We start from the raw sequence: 18,597 nt of genomic DNA, 5'->3' as shown, positions 1-18,597 counted from the left end.
TATTATAATTATACATACCAATATAATTATCAAAATTTGAAAAAAAAAAGAACTATTAATTAAATTCAAAGTTAATCCAAATGGGAACTCAAAGATTGATATTCTCATATATCTCTACAAGGGTATATTTATATTCAAATATAACTATATATTTTTGCATAAGTTCTCGTTAAAAAATTATTATATCGTTAGTTCTTGTTGTTATTAGTACGTAGAAATTATTTAATTATTTAAATATATGAATTTTATAATGTTACAATTAAATTTTTTTTGCATGATTTAGACGAATCTATTAATTTAACCCTAAATTATAAGGTTAAATAAATAATAACTATGCAATCTTATCATCACAAAGGAAAAAAAATCTCTGGATCAAATAAGAAAATATAATTAATAATATAATTAAAAATAGTAACATATAATTTTTTTTTTTCACAGAGATTCTGTATCTACAATGTTCCAAATAGAATAGTTAGTGAATAATTAAGTTCAAAAGTAATAATTGTTTGTGCATGAATTATAATAATGAATTAAACTATATGATAAAATAGTAAGGTTCACATGTACCCATCATAATCATTCTTTGGGTCCATTTTCTAGGTTATTATATATTTTAAATGTAAATTTCATCTAAATTTTTAGTATATATACATATATATATATATACACATATGCTTATGTATATACATATCATATAAGATTAAGATGATCACATCAACTTGTTTTCAATAAAAAACCATCCCATCTATTAGTGTAATATATTTTTCAAGCATCCCAAACTCATGTTTATATCATTATCATTTGCTTTAATATTGATTAGCCAAATGGGTTAAACTTAAAGCAGAATAATTATATATATTTTTTTTATAAATTCATCTACAGGAAAACTATATATCTATATGTGTATGTACAGATAACTACCACTAAGAATCCAAACTAAAATTTTTTAAAAAATGATTTTTTTGTAGTTTATAAAACACAGACATGAATGTAAAAATGAATTTCTTGTTTCAACCCTAACACATTACAGTGAGCTGTAATTTGGTCAAAGATCATGTATGAATGTTAATGCAATCATCATCCTCCATGATCCATTCACCCAATTCTAACCTCTCCCTCATTCTTTCTTCCCTTTTGTACCTATCCTGCGTGTTAAGTGTTGAAAATGAAATAATATAAATTCACACATCCTCCTCAAATTCTGGTCTTCGTGGAAGCTAGCTAACGCAGGAATGAACCAGAACCCACCCACGATCTCGTCACCTCTCACCTCTCTGCTCTGTCTGTTGATTGGGTTTGATTGATTGGATGATTCAGAATTTCGGATCACCCGCATGACCGTTTCCATTTTTTCTATATTTGAACTTTCCACAACGAACTCGTCTCTTTTTTCCTTCACTTTCTCGCCTTTTCTTGGCTCTGTTTGCCTCGCTGGAAGCTTATCTCTTATGGGCATTTCCTATTCTTTTGTGGGTGTTTTAGTGCTTTTTGGTTCCCCTGTTGAGATTCTTTGACCTAAGACCCTAATTCCCATTTTTTAATTTCTCGGGCTTCTCTCATTTTTTGTTGTTTCTCGTTGAGAAAAAAACAGATTCTTTCTTCTGGGCCTTGTTTGATTTCTTTCTCTGCTTGTTCGTTTCTTATTTGTTTGTCAATTGTTTGTCATTGTTCTGCTTAGGTCTATTCTGTTTTAGTCTTCTTCTTCTTTTTCTTTTTGTTACTGGTTGATGGGCTGTTGTTGTTAATGTCCTTGGCGGCTGGTGTTGTGGATTCTTCAACTGTTCAAGTTCCAACAAAAGCATGCATGGGACTTGATAACGATGAGAAAAGTGAAGTTTCATGGGAGAAGACAGTGAAGACGCCGGAGGGAGAAGAGAACGTTGAGGAAGAAAGTAGTACTGGACATGGCATGAGCAGGAAAAACAGTGAGAGCTCTATTTGTCCAACGGAGGATGAAGAAGATGATGAAGAAAGGAAGCTTGATTTGGGTCCAAGGATTGCACTCAAGGAGCAACTTGAGAAAGATAAGGTTTGATTTGTTTTATTTTGCTTTGTTTTGTTTGTTATCTTCTTCTTTCTCTGAGTTTTTTTTTTTTTTTTCAATGACTATTCTTGTTTTGTGGTGATAATTTTTACGGGCTTAGGATGATGAAAGCTTGAGAAGGTGGAAAGAACAGCTTCTCGGGGCTGTGGATTTGGAGTCTGTTGGAGGTAATTATAGTAACTTGGTCTCCTGTAAATTTTGTTTGGTAGATAAGAAAGTGGAGAAAAGAGATCAAACTGTTGCAAATCCTATTTCTTTTAACTTTAGAGGCTCCATTTTCTAATTTTCTGTTCTTTTTATGGTTCTTATATTCATGTCTTCTCTATTTATCTGATTTTTTTTCTCAGATTAAGGGGTCTTACCTCATTATTTGATCTGGAACTGTATAGAAAAATTATTGACTTTCACAAATTTTACTTCTTCAGCATTTTACAGTTAAACCTTGGTTTTTATGAGCTATCATAATCACACAACAATCTGGCAGTTCTAGAGGCTTTCTTTTTCTCAATTTTCTGTCAATGATATTGATCGATCTGGGTGAACAATTGTCAATAATGTGTTTTGTGTGTGTGTGTGTGTATATATATATCTATTTAGATGGGTGCTGATGGATGATCCTTTTCTGGGTATATCTGTGTATGACATTTTCTTTTTCTTTGAAATAATGATGCAGAGACACTTGATCCAGAGGTTAAGGTTCTCTCCATTGCTATCATATCTCCGGGTCGAGAAGATATTGTTCTTTTGCTTCCTGAGAATGGAAATCCGAAAGGCACATGGTTTACCTTAAAAGAAGGTAGCCATTACAGCTTGAAGATCACTTTCCAGGTTAGCAATAACATTGTTTCTGGCCTCAAATTCAGTAACACCGTCTGGAAAACCGGTGTAAGAGGTGATCTTTCTTCAATCTTTTTGAGTTAATCTTCTTGAGTTATTTACAGTCCTTTTTAAGTTATGTGAATATAGTAAAATTTCTCACATATGAGTTCTTATAATAGTGGATAGCTCAAAAGAGATGCTTGGAACATTCAGTCCTCAAGCTGAGCCTTACACACATGAGATGCCTGAAGAAACAACCCCATCTGGGATTTTTGCTAGAGGATCTTATGCAGCTAGAATCAAGGTAAAGTCTTTCAGTTCCTTGATTTATTATCACGTAGTAAACGGTAATTTCCTCAATCAATCTCGAACTATCTGTTATATGATTTGCTCGTAGCTCGAGATAGAGTCTGTTACAATGTGATTGTTAGCCTTTGACATGGAAAAAGAAGTCCTAGTTTTCTCACCAGAAAACATTTGATACTACATTTGTTGGTGAATTTTTAAATGTGGGTCACTTCCTATTTCAGATTTTTGAATTGTATGCATATATATATATATATATACAAGTATATCAATGTATGTATGTGTTATGAATTCTAGATTATTTGTCTGTAAGAATATGATTGTTAACCTTTGAAATGGAAAAAAGTCCTAGTTTTCTCTCCAGAAAGCATTTGTTACTGCATTGGTTGGTGAATTGTTAAATGTGGGTCTCTTCCTATTTCAGATTTTTGAATTTTATGCACATATATATATGTATATATATACACGTATTTATCATGAATTCTATGTATTCATGACTGAGATGAGTACATAGAATTGCTTGAGGTCTCTCCCATTTGCAACTAGTTTTCCCCCCTTATCTGCAAGAATTTATTTGCTGATAGACAATCCAGTCAATCGCTTGTCAAGCTCCTGTATCATAAATAATACATGTGAAAACATTAATCTGTAGGGCCAATTGAATGTTTTGAACAATACCCTTCTCTGTAATCTTTCATTCTTTACGTACGTGTTCTTATCACGGATTTGCAAAATTCTATGTTCCATCGAGTGTATCATGCTTCCGCGCTTATATTATGTTGCATAGTAATTTTCATGCAATAATCACCTAATTTTTTATTATTATAGAACAGTTTATCACATAAAATTGCTAATTACTATAAAATGTTCGAAAATTATATCGAACATGATGCCTACGGGGCATTATAGTAGGACCCACGAATGTCGATTAGTTTGATATAAAATTACCATAAGAACCTTCTGTTACCTGGATCTAGAAAAAGAAAATCTTCATATCTTTTTTTTTTTTCTCTCTTCTGTTTTCAGCTTGTTGATGATGACAAGAAGTGCTACTTGGAGATCAATTACACCTTCGAAATCCGTAAAGATTGGAGTCAATGAATCGAAAACTTCCAATTTCAGCTTCGTTTCGTGGGTTTGCTCCGAGTCGATCCATTTCCAACTTGAAGCATTCCTTCCTATTCCAACATAATTTGATTTAAATTGTCGTTTATCTGGTATATTGTCCGAGACTTGTTATTTTATCTACCTATACAACAAAGTAAAAGAAAAAAAGAAAAAAAAAAAAGAAGTTTCTTCCTGTTGATTTGGCTAAAATGAAGCTTGGACATTGATTTACTTAGTAGGAATCTGTTAATAAAAATTGAGTTTGGTCTGTTTGATCCTTCTACTCTTTTATGTTGAGTAGCTCATTATATGTCTATATCTATAATTATTATTATTTATTTATTTTTTTAAAAAATCTGATCATAACCCTAGAAAATACTCAAAAACCCAATTTTTTTTTTTTACTTTTCCGAATTAAATGTTATTTTTTTATATATTCGAAACTAACGCACTACGATATTTGACTCGTCTAAATCTTGAACTTATCTAACTTCGATTTGAGTTGAATTATATGGTCGTATAACTAATTGGAAAGTATAAAAGTTTGGAAAAGCAGATAAAAAAGGGTTCTTATTCCATGATTGTATCATCTTTTTCCTTTGATTGCTCTGTGATTTCTTCCATTAAAGAAGTTTGAGAATCTCACTTTTAGCTTCTTTTTCTTTTCATTATGGTTGGTTGTTTGCTTTGTTTCTCTTCTTTTGAAATTGTTGTTTTCTTTTATTGAAAAAAAAATGCCTCCAAATCTAAAATTTACCTATTATTTTTTGTACCATTTGATTAGTGTATGTTTGGAAAAAAAAAAAATATATATATATATATATATATAGGTTTTTATATTTAATAAAATTAATTTTTAAAATTTTAAATGTAAATTTTTAATAAGAGTCAAAATTATTTTTTAAAAGTTACACACGTAATTAGAGATGGTATCGAGACGGATGACCGGCTAATTTCCTTCGATCCACCATGGATGAGGTGTGTAAAAATTTGTAATTAATTTAATACGGTGGGTACGAATAAAAAGTTATAAATTTAAAATAAAATTTATATATAATTGATAACTTTATTTAAATTAATTAAATTTAAATTTTATACAATTATAACATAATGTAAATAATATTCAAATAAAAATACACTGTAATATAGTCCTGACTAAAATAAATATTTTTTTTATGTTAGAAAATAATATATTGATTATTAAGTTAAAATAGTAATTAATATATTGTTGTTATTATTATATTTATTAATTATAATAATAATAATATTATTACTATTATTATTTAAAAAGATAAAAAAAAATAACAAAGAGTAAAAAAATTTGAACACTAAGTCCAAGTAAAAAAATTAACCCGACCCATTACTAAACACAATTTGGGCCCAAATCAAACCCACGAGGCCCAACCCGTGCACGACCCTACTCGTTCCAAACGGCACCGTTTTCCCCTGGTTCTTCTTCCTCCAACTAAAGATGAATGAAACAAGATGTTTTGAAACCCGTTGAACGATGTAACGTGGTATGTTCATGCACATCTTTGCTCCAAAATTAAATTTTCTTAAAATTAATATTTTTAAATTTAATTTAAACAAATAAAAAAAATTAAATTTTAATACAAAATATGTATCATAGTATACACATTCTTCAAAAATATTAAGGACATGTCAAAAAATATATATATATTTTTTGTAGATCTCTAAAGTTTCAAAATCTTAAACATCAATCATACTTTCGACCTAAGAAATTTTGTGTCTTAATTATGGTTTGTATTTATTTATTTTTTTACGACGTGATCGAATTTTTTTGGAACCGGGTTAATTAAATTTGCACAATTAACATTATATAAAACGCAATAAAAACTACATAGAGATTTTACGACGTCACACGAACTTGTTAGCGACCAAGTAAGTTTAGATTTTTCTAATTCTAATAGAATATGTTCAAAGATTAGGTCTTACCTTATGAATTAAGCTATAAAAAATATCTAATTATATATTAAGTGTTAATGGTGTTAATAGTCACTAAGAAAGATAAATTAAAATAATATATATGTCAGTAATAACTTATTAGTTACTAAATAAGTTTAAATTTTTTTAATTCTAATAGAATATATTCAAAGATTAAGTTTTAACTTATTAATTAGTTATTGAAAATCTATAATTATATATTAAGTGTTAACAGCGTTAGTAATCACTACAAAAAATAGATCAATTTAATTTTTTACACCATTATAAATTCAATTTACATAGATTTAGAAATATATTTTAAATAACTTTGATGAAAAGCATAATAATATATATGTCACAAGAACTTGTTAGACACCGAATAAATTTAATTTTTTTTAATTCGAATTGAATATATTCAAAGATTAGATCTTAGCTTATGAATTAAGCCATTAAAAGTCTCTAATTATGTATTAGGAAGAAAGATCCAAGAAGAAGATATCAAAAAAATTGTTTGGCACATCCACATGTTCTTTTAATTAAATTTATGAAAGCAATACAATGATAAGTGTGGATTAATCACGTGATTAGTATTAGTTCTCTTAATAATGTTGTTTGGCTTGAAAGAAAATTTTATGCATCAAAATTCTATAAAGCAATATGCTTTTAATATTATTTGGGGAATAAACTTAGTGTCGTGCAAAATTGAGATTCTCCCTTTTAGACCCATGTAGATTAAAATTAGTTTGAATTGAATAATACGGAATATAAATTCAAGTTAGGTTTTACCCGAAATTTAAAAAAAAAAATGTTAAGTTTGTATCGATCGACACTCAACTCAATTCACGTTGTTGACTTTTTATTTAATTTAATTTATTTCGTAGTAATTAAATTCTCTTAGTTAGAGTATTATAATAGATTAAAAATTTGATTATGATCTTTTTTATTCAATTAAAAAAAGTTATTAGGAGCCAACAACTAATTAAGTATTGATAAATAATATATTAGTTGTACCAAGTAATCTTTTTCTAAACCATTACATGGCTAAACTTACCATTTAATTCAATTTAAGGAATCAATTATGCTGTTTATTGTCAATATAATTAACTAAATATGGTAATTATACAAAAATTACATGCATACAATTAATTCTATATTTAATGAATTTGGTAATAATCCCATTTTGCTGGTTGAGAAAAATTTTTTGTCACAAAATAAACATAACCCATTTGAGAAAAATATAATGAAGTGTTCTTAAATCTATAATTCATTGTGATTTTTTTTTTTTGGTTTATTGTTAAACCTAAAACTTTTATTTATTAATGAATTTATTAATCTATGAATACAATTAAGTTACATTTCATATTAAATTATGATAATAAATTCCATAAAAAAAAACAGTTATGATAATAAATTACACCAAAAATTTAATTGAAATTCATAATCACATGTAATAATTTCAAATATATATACTTTTACGAAATATAGTACACATTATGATTCCGATTACTTGTCCAATAATATTAAATGTTATTCTAATTTCGAAATAAGTTTAAAATTAAACGGATTTAATCATAAAAGTAACACAAATTATGGTAACAATAAATCGAAATTTTGAGGGTTTTTTTTTTCGATTACACTAATACTTAAATTAGTAAAATAGTTTGCGAGTGTTTAGAGAAACTTGATATTTTGTTGTAGGGATCAAAATATTAATTATATTTTTAGTAATTTTTTAAAATTATGGTATAATTTATAATATTTAATTAATAAATAGTAATATATTATTAAAAATAAAAATAAAAATTCGTATCATATCTCTACGTTCGGTTTGCATAAATCATGGGGCTTAGTATGATCAATTGGTTGTATCTACTAAAAAAAAAATTAAGTTAATTTTATTTACTTAGGAGAGCGAGACAATTAATAAAAAGATTTTGCTACATTACTAAACTATCGAGATAGATGTAATAACTGAATCTCTATTATTATTATTATAAAATCGCTCACAACATTAATATAATGAATATGAGAATAATTGATAATTATTGTCAATGACGACTATCTAAGGCTTGTTATATACTTTACCTCACTTCCAAATATTTTAAGAAGCATTTGATAGTAACTAATGATAATTCTCCCTCGTGTAATGCCAAGTTTTTATCGATTGTTATTAATAGCCAAGGGTCTATTAGTTATCAAGTAACATCTTCCGATGATCACATGCCCATGAGATGTTGACACATGTCTCACATGTGTAAAATGCATATTTTGGATGCATCAATTCTTATTATGCGACATTATCATATAATATTTGTGATAATTTCTATTTCATATTTTTACGAGTAAGAATTAAAATTTCTTTGCTCTAAAACACCAAGGCAGGAGTTGAGATACTCACCATAATTCTACATATCAAAACTAGTTAATATAAAATTAAGTGTGGGAATTATGAAAAAGAATATCATACCCAATGAAACTTAGAGTTATTAACCTTGTAAATAAAATTAACAAAAATAACTTCTAAATAGGTTTCCCAAAAGCTTTGAGGTTGTAGGAAAGAGTTAAACTCAAATACTTTCCTTTATGTATGAGTGAGAAAAATTGTTATCTCAATTTTTTTTTTAGATATAAGGGGAAGCAAATCAAGACAGCTAAAGAAAACTATCAGACATAGGTGTTACACAGTATGAGTCAGGAAACACCGATAATGTCCTCACAAAGAATGTGCAGAAGCCCAGGGGAATGCAGTAAAGAGTGGCCTCCCATAGGACCATCATAAGCTAGGTTCGCTAAGTAGTCGACACCTCTGTTATCTTCATGACATGTATATTGTATCTTTACAGTTCAGTCTTTTATGAGTAAAGTTTTAAGTACTAACAGGAAGTTAGAGTTAACATTTGTGGCAATTGTCTCATTATTGATCACCTTATTCAGAAGTTAAACAGTGAAAGCACTATACATATTCAAGATAACACGACGCGATCAAGAATCCAAGCAAGCTCGAGCCCCTCCATTTATATAATCAATGTATTGAGAACTAGAATCCCTAATTAAAATAAGATAATATTATAATAACAATAATTGATGGTCGATCCTTGGAATATTGTTTTCACCTCCTCAAACTCAAGCTAAAATTATCGATACCAAGGTGAATTTGAAAGGCTTAGTCTCGCAACAAGATAAGAAAATTTTAAAAGTATCTCGAGTAATCGTACTTAACAAAGTAACAATTAGTTACTTAGAGTAATAAACAAAAATTTTCTTTCTGTATTTGTTTAGTCTGCAAAAACAACCAAGTTTTTTTTTTTTTTTAGTTTATGACGAAGACAAGTAAAATTTTCCAAACCCATGTCTCGTAAAACCATAATAGAAATTCCAACTTGTCTTAGAAATTTTTTTTTTTTCTTGGAAAATCTTTCAAGATCCCTTAGATAATTGTGTATGCACTTTAAAAAACAATCAATCCAACACATGGATCTAGGAAACTAATTGTTTACTTAATTTAAGTAGAGAGTAATTATATAGACGTGCGGCTAAGGCGTGTGCCAAAAGTAAACAAGTGTGTGTATATGCGTGAATGTATATTACACATACATACACACACACACACATATATATATATATATATTATAATATTTCGATTCAATGGTCGGCCATTTGTTTTTTCCTTTTCGGGTAACAAATGAACAACAAAGAGCTGCCAGTTAATTTATCATTTTATTCACCGAATCAATTAAACTTTATTTCTGTCTAAGTAAAATATGATGTCTCTCAAGATAAATTTCAAAGTCATTATATTGCCTAAGATTTTTAAGAATAATGTTGTAAATACAAAAATTTATATAAAAGATTAGGTAAAAAGTAATTTTAGGTATTATAATTTTTTCGTTGATGCATTGAAAGTACAGAGAGCGCTGACGACATACGAAAAAGATTACTTTGAATATAAATTTATAGTTGAGGATTGCAGAGCCATTCTTAAACTTCGATCGGACGTGAAGGTGTTCTAGGTTAAAAGAGCATGTAATTTGGTATATTGCTGGAGCTGCTCGTCAGTAATCGAATTTTCATGTCCGGGAGTCTCTTCCCGCGCATTGAAATTTTTAAAAAATATATATTTAAATTTTTTTCTATATTAAATATTATATGATGTTTGACGTGATATAAAATATAAAAAAAAATAATTGACTAAAAAATACTGTATATAAACATCGGTTATATATAATATTAGGTGTATACATTATTAGAAGTCATATAAAAAAAAGATAGATTAATTTAAATATATTTTTTTTTTTGGAAAAAAGATTTAATCTTGGAATTCAACGGTGAATAACCACCAACTGCATCTGCTCACTTAGGATCATGATTCATGCACGTAAAAAATCCTGCATACTTTTAGTAATAGTCAACAATATGCAATTTAATTTTTTTTAGTAAAAAAATATGTGCTTAAAGAACGAATTTGAGCAATTAATATCACATTCATCAAAAAGTATCATTCATCTGTATGTATATATATATATATATATATATATCTCTCTCTCTCTCTCTTTCTTTTATAATACTTATTACCAGGCACTTTCTCTTCTATAATCGCGCATAGCTCTCTCCGTCTTCTTCCCATCTCTGTGTGTGTGTGTGTGTGTGTATATACACACACAGACACATATAAACATTCATAAACATCTGTCCGCAAGATTCAAAATTTCGCACCAGATAAATGTGGATTTTTTGAAGCTTCCGTGTCGATATTTGATGCTGTATATGGTGTGGACCCAAATATATTAAGTCAGAGACAGAAAGGCTTATTTTACGTTTGGGAAGTCGTCATGTCTTATAATATCACTGAAGCTTCTGAAGGTAGAAGAAGAGAGATGGTAATGGAGGGAGAGATGTATAGGATCTTTAAGGTATGGCTTACAGTATTTACGTCTCTGTGTTATTGCTATCTTGTAGGGAAGATGACCGAGAAAGGGAGGGTTAGGTTGATTTGTGTCCTTCCAATTGTAGGGTTGTTTCTTCTTCTTCCTCTTAATCTGAATTCTATTCATGTTGGAGGCACCACAGCTTTTTTCATTGCTTGGCTCGCGAATTTCAAGCTTTTGCTTTTCGCTTTTGGTAAAGGGCCTTTGTGTACGGACCATTTTGTATCTCTAGGTCGATTTGTTGCCGTTGGGTGTTTGCCTATAAAAGTGGTTGTACCACAGGAAAAACAAGTTTCAGCAGGAAAAGTTAGCCTGATCAATGGTGGAAACAAACAGAACCCACCTTTAAAATCAGTCTTAAACGGTGAAAACAGAGAGAACCCATCTCAAAAATCAGTCTCAAATGGTGAAGACAGAGAAAACCCGCCTTCAAAATCAGTCCCAAATGATGAAAACAGAGAGAATCCATCTCCAAAATCAGTCTCAAGTGGTGAAAACAGAGAAAACCCATCTTCAAAATCGGTCTCAAATGGTGAAAACAGAGAGAACCCACCTTCAAAATCAGTCTCAAATGCTGAAAACAGAGATGAACCATCTGCAAATGGCAAAAACGAAGAGAACCCACCTCAAAATTCATACTCAAATGGCGAAAAGAAAGGGAACTCAGTCTGGAAAGCGGCTAAAAAAAGCCGTAAGTCACCTGCAAACTATGCAGTGAAGTGCCTGCTTTTGGCTATGATAATACGAGTATATGATTACAGCGAGCATCTCCATCCAAAACTCATTTTAGTCCTCTACTCCTTTCACATATACTTCACGCTAGAGATCATTCTAGCCGTTGTTGGTGCTTTGGCTAGAGCGCTACTAGGCATAGAGCTGGAGCCACAATTTGATGAACCCTACCTCTCCACATCACTGCAAGATTTCTGGGGAAGAAGATGGAACCTCATGGTCACCGGTATCCTGCGCCCCACCGTATACGAGCCCACCCTCCGTTTCACCGCGCGTTTCGTGAGTCGCCGATGGACCTCCATTATCGCCGTTATGATGACCTTCACGGTCTCCGGTCTCATGCACGAGCTGGTCTTCTTCTACCTTGGGCGCGTGAGGCCCACGTGGGAGATCACGCTGTTCTTCCTCCTCCACGGGGCCTGTTTGGTGGCTGAAAATTTAATGAGGAAGAGCGTTCTGCCGGCAGTAACGGGGGGAAGGTGGCACATTCCGAAGCTGGTGTCTGGAGTCTTAAGCATTGGGTGGGTGATTTACACCGCGTTCTGGCTGTTCTTCCCGCCGCTTCTCCGATCCCGGGCTGACGACAGGGCGTTTGAGGAGTACGCCGCCGTCTGCGCGTTCTTGAAGAATGTCGGCAAGGCTTTGAACAGTTGAGATTCTGGTGAACTTCATCTCTCTTTGTAAATTTTTATTTTGTGGTGGAAAACACAGTCCTAAGAAGTAAGTAAATCTGACGGCCATGATTCGCCATCTGAATTATTTTATTGTGGGGGACTTGAATGGATCTCATTTGGCATTGAAAGAAATGAACGGAAATTTAGAGTGAATTTATCCCAATATTTACGCAAACAATTTATGTATTTTGTTACTTATTTTAAATGTTTAATTAGTTGGTACTTCTAAATTTTGTTATAAAATTATATATTTACATTAAATTAATGTTACATATTTATAATTTATTTATAATTACATACATATGGAGGCCTTAAGATGTGTAAGAACACCCTCAAGCAATCAAGCATGCCCATTGCTCCAAGGCCAAAAACTTCCCTTCCCTTTCCGTCCTCAAGTTCAACCTCCACCTTGAATGATACCGACCAACTACTCAACAACATCGCCCACTATCGGACACCAAACAACGACTGTATGTGCTCGAGCTTCTGCTTGAAAGCATGGATGATATTGGTCGTCCCTCGAGGTAGCAGAAGCTCCATTTGAGCTCCCTGGAGTCGACGTGACGATGAGAGGAGTTGGAAATCGTTCGAGAGTTTCATTTTTTAAAATAAAAATTATATTTTGACGAAAAAATTTATTTAATTAAAAATAAATATATAATTTATTATTACGTGACGTTTTTTTTTTAATTTTTACTTTCGGTCCATTTGGTGTAAAAAATATTTTATTTTATTTTCATCATAATATTAATTATAAATTTCTATGTATTTATCATATATGTATTTAGAAGATATTACACATTATATTTACAAATAGATTTTTATTAAATATTAATACATATTTTAGTTAATTATAAAAATAACTAAGATAGAAATCATAAATTTTATTCTACTTAAAAGGAAATATGACTCTTATTATCACTTTACATCATTAATATTTCTTGATGATATGTTAAAAAAACTTACACATGAGGTTAAGAATGTAATAATGATGATTAAAAGAAAAAGGGAAGTAATAATGAAATCTCATCTAAAAGCATTATTGTATGAACATTAAAAAGATGAGAAGTAAAAAAAAAAAAACAGACAATCAAGCATATTTAAGGACCTGGTAAACACTTCCTTTTGGCCTAAATGAGAGACACTGCCGTTGTTCTCTTAGTAGTTTTTTTAACCTAGTGAATATTGATATTTTCGTTGATGTCAAAAGTTTAAATTTTGGTTATTAGTTGAGTAATTTAAATGAACCGACAGGCTCCTCTATCGATGATTATTTAAATTGATGTTTATGTTAGAGATTTAAATTTCTGACCTTACTACGTACGAGATTAATAATATATTACGTTGAACTAAAAAAAAAGTCAGAACGTAACTATACCTTATGATAATAACAATGTGTCTTTTATCTTGTGAAGTACGCGGCCCTTCACAAATAGCACCGAAACTCTGCAGTTGGAAATTTAAATTTCGACTCTTACTTCCTCAGAAGATTATTATATATTGTGTTTGTTGTATTAAAATAAAACTTTAAATGTAATTATACCTTACAACTGGAATGTGCTCTTATCTTCTGGGGTATGTGGCCTTTCCCAAATGGCACCAACTGAGGGTCCTGCAGTTAATAAACATAGGCTGAGGTGAGCCTTTATGCGTTCACATGAAAATTTCTCAGGCTGGGTGCACGCCCATGGATAAAGACTAAAGACATATGAAGGTGATGAGATGAGATGTGAAAACCAAGACACTCACAAATTCAACGATATTTACTGAGGTCATTAAAGAAGGTCTAATCCCCATACCCAACTGCAAAAAAAGGACAAATCATATTTTAGCCAGCATCTGCCGACCGTTGGATCTCATCAGATAGCTGGCATACAATATCAATATCAACTTTTTTTGTTATAAAAAATATCTAATTTAAATGGCATAATAATCTTGTAAAGAGGAGAATTCAAACTCAAGTTTTACTTACTAACTCTGTATCAATATATATATATATATATTAGTATATACTAATAAAGAACTTCATAAAATGTGGCATTTACTTTCATCATTATTGTAGGCTGTTACTATCATGGACTTATAAATGGCTCTGAATTCTAGTGGTCACTTTAAATTTTGTTTTCAGCAATAATGAGAGGGATACAATGTATATTAGTTACCCAAGATAGTGTTTTACTATTCCTTCAATTTTATTTTTTTGGCAATAATAAAAAAGATAGCACATTAGTGTTTAGTTGTTATATAACAGTCTATTTGTCATCTTAAACACTTGTTTTCTTACAAATCACATCCTCTCAAGGGAAGGCCTATAAATAAAGTAGAAAAAGAAAAGGGTGTTGTGAAATATCACTTACCCTTGAAGAAATGGAAGAGAAGAAGCTCTCCACAGTTTCTCTTGCTTTACTGATGCTGCTGTCACTATGGCTGATGATATCCCCAGCATCGGCTTGCCCCCCAGATCGCAGTGGATGTAAAGGCTGCATCGTAGATCAGATGAAGTACGCCTGCCCATCATGTGTGCCACTTCTCCGATGCATGGCCAAGTGCCTGTGGGGGGGTAGCTCAAGGCCCAAGTGTATCAAGAGGTGTGACTGCAATGCTGGGAAACCAAGACTTTCTGATTGTAAGCAGTGCATGTTGAGGTGCAAATGTAGTTGTATGGGAGTGTAATAGATGGATTCCTATTCAGAATCCACTCTTTGGGGTGTATAAACTTCTTATCATATTTGCTAAAAAATCTGTTTTGGATCTTTTTTTTTTTAATTTGCATAAGAAATCACAAGAATCTATATATCTAATTAAAGAGAGTTTTCACGTACCTGATACGCAGAGTATATTTTTAGTGATTTCCTTGGAAACGATTGCTGCCTGATGCCATATAAAGCAAACTCTAGGTTCGTGATGGAGATCATCAGATTATGTCACATCACAATGCATGATTAGCTTCATGATACTATTTCTTTTAAATTAGCTGCTCAAGCAAACAGACAAAGGATAAGTGATCTTATCATAAGATCTGATCAAAGAATTTTATCCGAGAAAATTAAGTCACTATCTCACAAAACATGTACCCAGAGAAGGTTCAAAATCGCGAATGAATCCGCAATTTTGTGGGGAAAATTACATACACATATATGCGCCTGTACAAACAAATCCAGATCTCACATATGTAAACTTAAGCACCTGAGCAAACCAACAGATGAATGTACATTAATCATGAAGCAGCCTCAGCCTCAAGTTTTGATGAGTAGAATTTTCATGACTACCATCCCTTCTTGGCTATAGCTCTGAAAATTTTGTTTTCCTGTTAATTCAAGAACACACCAAGACAGCTGGCAAAAGCAAGTATCAGCCATGGTGAAGTTACTTGTTCTTCCGTTTTTCAAAAATATTTCGAAACCTACTTGACTGGTGAAGCTACTTGTTCTTCACGTTTTTCAAAAATATTTCGAAACCTACTTGACTGCTCTGTTATAAAACTACAGATAAGAGCGATTATCCCATACTACAAGAGAGAATTTGTCACCATATTCCTCCATTCCTTCAACTACCTAGTTGTCAAATTAAAGCTCCTGCACCAGCTTCTTGCTTCTTTGATGACTCGTAAATTTTATCATAAACTATCTTCAGCAAAGTATTTCTGTCGTATACTCCTTGGTTGTTCACATGCAGTGACAAGACAACCTCCGTGAAAAGAACAGGTTTCTTCAGAATGTTGTCTCCATCACTTCTTTGCGAATACGCCCACCTAGAAACATAATTTGCTTTTGCTTCCAAATCAGAAGTTGGGATCCTATAATATGCTAAGATTTTGATTGTGAAAATATCTCATAAAATACTGGCATGAAACAATTTCAGGGTTTTGGTGAACCTAGTTCGACTTTGAGACTTGGTCACAGTTTTAACAAACAAAACCTAAGATGTAGTTAGGTAGAAGTTGTCATCACGTGGTCTACTCAAAGAAAATAATAAACATCATGAGGCCCATCACCAATTAAGGCTGCTTGAGAATGAGCAACCATCAACAAAAGGGAATAATTAGGAGACCAAAGAACCATAAACATTGTTACCATGACTCTCACATATGAAGAACAGAGTCCCCAGTTCAAGAGCATGTGGTTTACCATTTCGATTTCAGATACTTAAAGATCTGAAAATTCTCGATTGAAAGTAAAAGCTCAAGCTACTTCATCGTATCGTCCTAAAGAGTATTTACAGTAGCATACCTTTACATAAGCCTTGCAGTAGTCTTAAATGGTGGGGTATAAAAAGAATGAATCAGATGCAGAAGAGACATTAATCCGAGCTTCTTGTGCCCACGTCAGATACTGTACTTTTCCCACCAAAAGCATCTAAATTATTAATTAAACCAAGGATCAGTCTCTCTCTGTTCCTCCTTGCTTCAACTATCACATAATCTAATCCCTGTTACCATAATGCCAACATCATTTACAATAAGAATGCAAAATACTAACATGCTTTCAATATTCAATTAACGAAAATCCTAATATCGAGTAATAAACAGAGAATATGTCAATATCTCCTGCAACAATTCAGAAACCCAACCAATCAAGAAGATAAAATTAAAAAGCAGAGACAAACTCTAACCAGGGAAGACCTGAAACGCCGTGGGGCCATTACCGTAACTGAAAGCCCTAGTCCTGCACACTGTCATTCCCATTTGGGCACCTCTCTCGAGCATCCTGGACACCTTTGATCTTGACAGGTCCTACACGCTCTTCTTCATCAGCCAGTACGAATTCCGACCATTGATGTACAGCGTTGATTGATGACCGCCATGATAGTTGGCAATGATGAAGTGAGTTGAGTTACGGAAACGAAACCCATTTTGGATAGCCATAGGAGAAGTGGAAAACTAATGAAGAGACCACTGCAATTAAGGTAGAGAAGAGCTGGAACCGAGAATGTGGCTGTCATGGGATAAATCCTCTTTTCTCTCCTCTGAGAATCAAGTTTTTGTAATATCTTTTATAGTTGATTTTTTTAATTTATTTATCCTTCCTCTTGGTACAGATAATAATTTATTTTTTAAAAGAAAAATAAATAATTACTTTAGAAAAAACACATTGATTATCAAAGCATTATTAATTAGCATGCAGAGGAAAATTATCGAAGATCATAGCACAGGGGATATCTCTCTCATTTCACTCTCGAAGAAACCTCTGCAAGCACCTAAACCCCAAGTACTGAGCACAGAAATTCTCCATCTCCTCCCCGCCCGTCTCCCTACACACCTCCTCCTCCGCCGTCTCCTCCCAGTACTTCCTCGCCCCAAATCCTTGCGGGCCCCACCCGTAGAAATCGCCTTCGTAATCGTCAACAACGGCGTCGTAGCAGTAACCTTTCGCTTCGGCGATGGAGTCGAGAATCTCCTGCAAGCTAACGACTCGCCGACTCACCTTCCTCCTTGCTTCCCTTACCGCCGGGTCGACTCCCGGGACTGAGTCCAGCTTTAGAAGGAGACTCATAAGAGCCTCGTTCATCCTCAGCTTCTCGCGATCGTCGCTCCTGATGGAATCCACCGTGTCCTGCCGCTGGATCAAGCGTTTCAGCTGATCAGCCTCGCGATCGACGGCCGAGATTTTCTTGTAGAGTTTGCGGATAACGTGACACCGGTACGCGGATTGGATCCTTGCCGCGGCCTCAGATTGGGAAAGACAAGGAGGTGAAATTGAGGCTTTAGGTGACGACGGAGGGGACTGGATGGGAATTCGCTTGGTTTGCTTGGGGATAGTTTGGTCGTTATGGTCGACAGAGAAGGTTACAGTCGTGGTTGAAGAAGAAGAAGAAGAAGTAGAAGAGACGAAGCTGAATTTTCTGGAGGGTTTCATGGTGGTGTTTTCTTTTTCTGTTCGGTTTTGTCAGTGAAAGGGACGAGTGTCAGTGAGGTGGGTTTTTATAATTTCTCTGAGTTACCGGTTACGGTTATTGAATTTTCTCGGCGGGTATTTTTGCGTGTCGGTGATTCTGTGTCGTTTTAGTGCTTTTTAATTATAACATGTACGAATTGCCCGTTACAAAG

At 32.5% G+C, this 18,597-nt stretch overlaps 3 protein-coding genes and 1 pseudogene across 4 annotated transcripts; 3 read left to right on the top strand and 1 right to left on the bottom strand.

The window, feature by feature from the left end:
- The first annotated feature begins 1,606 nt into the window (after positions 1-1,606).
- On the top strand, positions 1,607-4,559 carry LOC110812716 (Immunoglobulin E-set superfamily protein). Of its 2 annotated transcripts, none has more exons than XM_022039546.2 (5): positions 1,607-2,029; positions 2,145-2,211; positions 2,718-2,872; positions 3,043-3,167; positions 4,196-4,559. In XM_022039546.2, exons 1-5 carry the CDS (start codon positions 1,745-1,747, stop codon positions 4,359-4,361), a joined length of 798 nt encoding a protein of 265 aa, XP_021895238.1. In that variant the 5' UTR covers positions 1,607-1,744; the 3' UTR covers positions 4,362-4,559. The 2 variants fall into 2 exon arrangements, with proteins under 2 accessions (XP_021895238.1, XP_021895239.1); XM_022039547.2 differs by having other exon boundaries at positions 2,718-2,936.
- Positions 4,560-10,766: 6,207 nt separating this feature from the next.
- On the bottom strand, positions 10,767-18,592 carry BAG5 (BCL-2-associated athanogene 5). The gene is made up of 8 exons (XM_088208671.1): positions 17,710-18,592; positions 17,163-17,373; positions 15,374-16,979; positions 14,909-15,153; positions 14,301-14,418; positions 14,095-14,163; positions 13,930-13,997; positions 10,767-13,100 (listed from the first exon to the last, which is right to left on the bottom strand). Exon 1 carries the CDS (start codon positions 18,404-18,406, stop codon positions 17,720-17,722), a length of 687 nt encoding a protein of 228 aa, XP_088064797.1. The 5' UTR covers positions 18,407-18,592; the 3' UTR covers positions 10,767-13,100; positions 13,930-13,997; positions 14,095-14,163; positions 14,301-14,418; positions 14,909-15,153; positions 15,374-16,979; positions 17,163-17,373; positions 17,710-17,719.
- LOC110812634 (acyl-CoA--sterol O-acyltransferase 1 pseudogene) lies at positions 11,050-12,704 on the top strand (annotated as a pseudogene).
- LOC110812633 (uncharacterized) lies at positions 14,919-15,317 on the top strand. Its single transcript, XM_022039454.2, has one exon. It carries the CDS (start codon positions 14,919-14,921, stop codon positions 15,222-15,224), a length of 306 nt encoding a protein of 101 aa, XP_021895146.1. The 3' UTR covers positions 15,225-15,317.
- Positions 18,593-18,597: the final 5 nt, after the last annotated feature.

Source organism: Carica papaya, chromosome 7, assembly GCF_054855325.1.
Source record: "Carica papaya isolate Zhongbai chromosome 7, ASM5485532v1, whole genome shotgun sequence".
NCBI lineage: Eukaryota > Viridiplantae > Streptophyta > Magnoliopsida > Brassicales > Caricaceae > Carica > Carica papaya.
This window is presented reverse-complemented; position numbering and strand designations above follow the sequence as displayed.

Coding starts and splice junctions, on each gene's coding strand:
- LOC110812716 (XM_022039546.2), top strand. CDS start 1,745: ATGTCCTTGGCGGCTGGTGTTGTGGATTCTTCAACTGTTCAAGTTCCA. Junction 2,030..2,144: donor AGCAACTTGAGAAAGATAAG/GTTTGATTTGTT, acceptor TTACGGGCTTAG/GATGATGAAAGCTTGAGAAG. Junction 2,873..3,042: donor GCTTGAAGATCACTTTCCAG/GTTAGCAATAAC, acceptor TTCTTATAATAG/TGGATAGCTCAAAAGAGATG.
- LOC110812633 (XM_022039454.2), top strand. CDS start 14,919: ATGGAAGAGAAGAAGCTCTCCACAGTTTCTCTTGCTTTACTGATGCTG.
- BAG5 (XM_088208671.1), bottom strand. CDS start 18,406: ATGAAACCCTCCAGAAAATTCAGCTTCGTCTCTTCTACTTCTTCTTCT.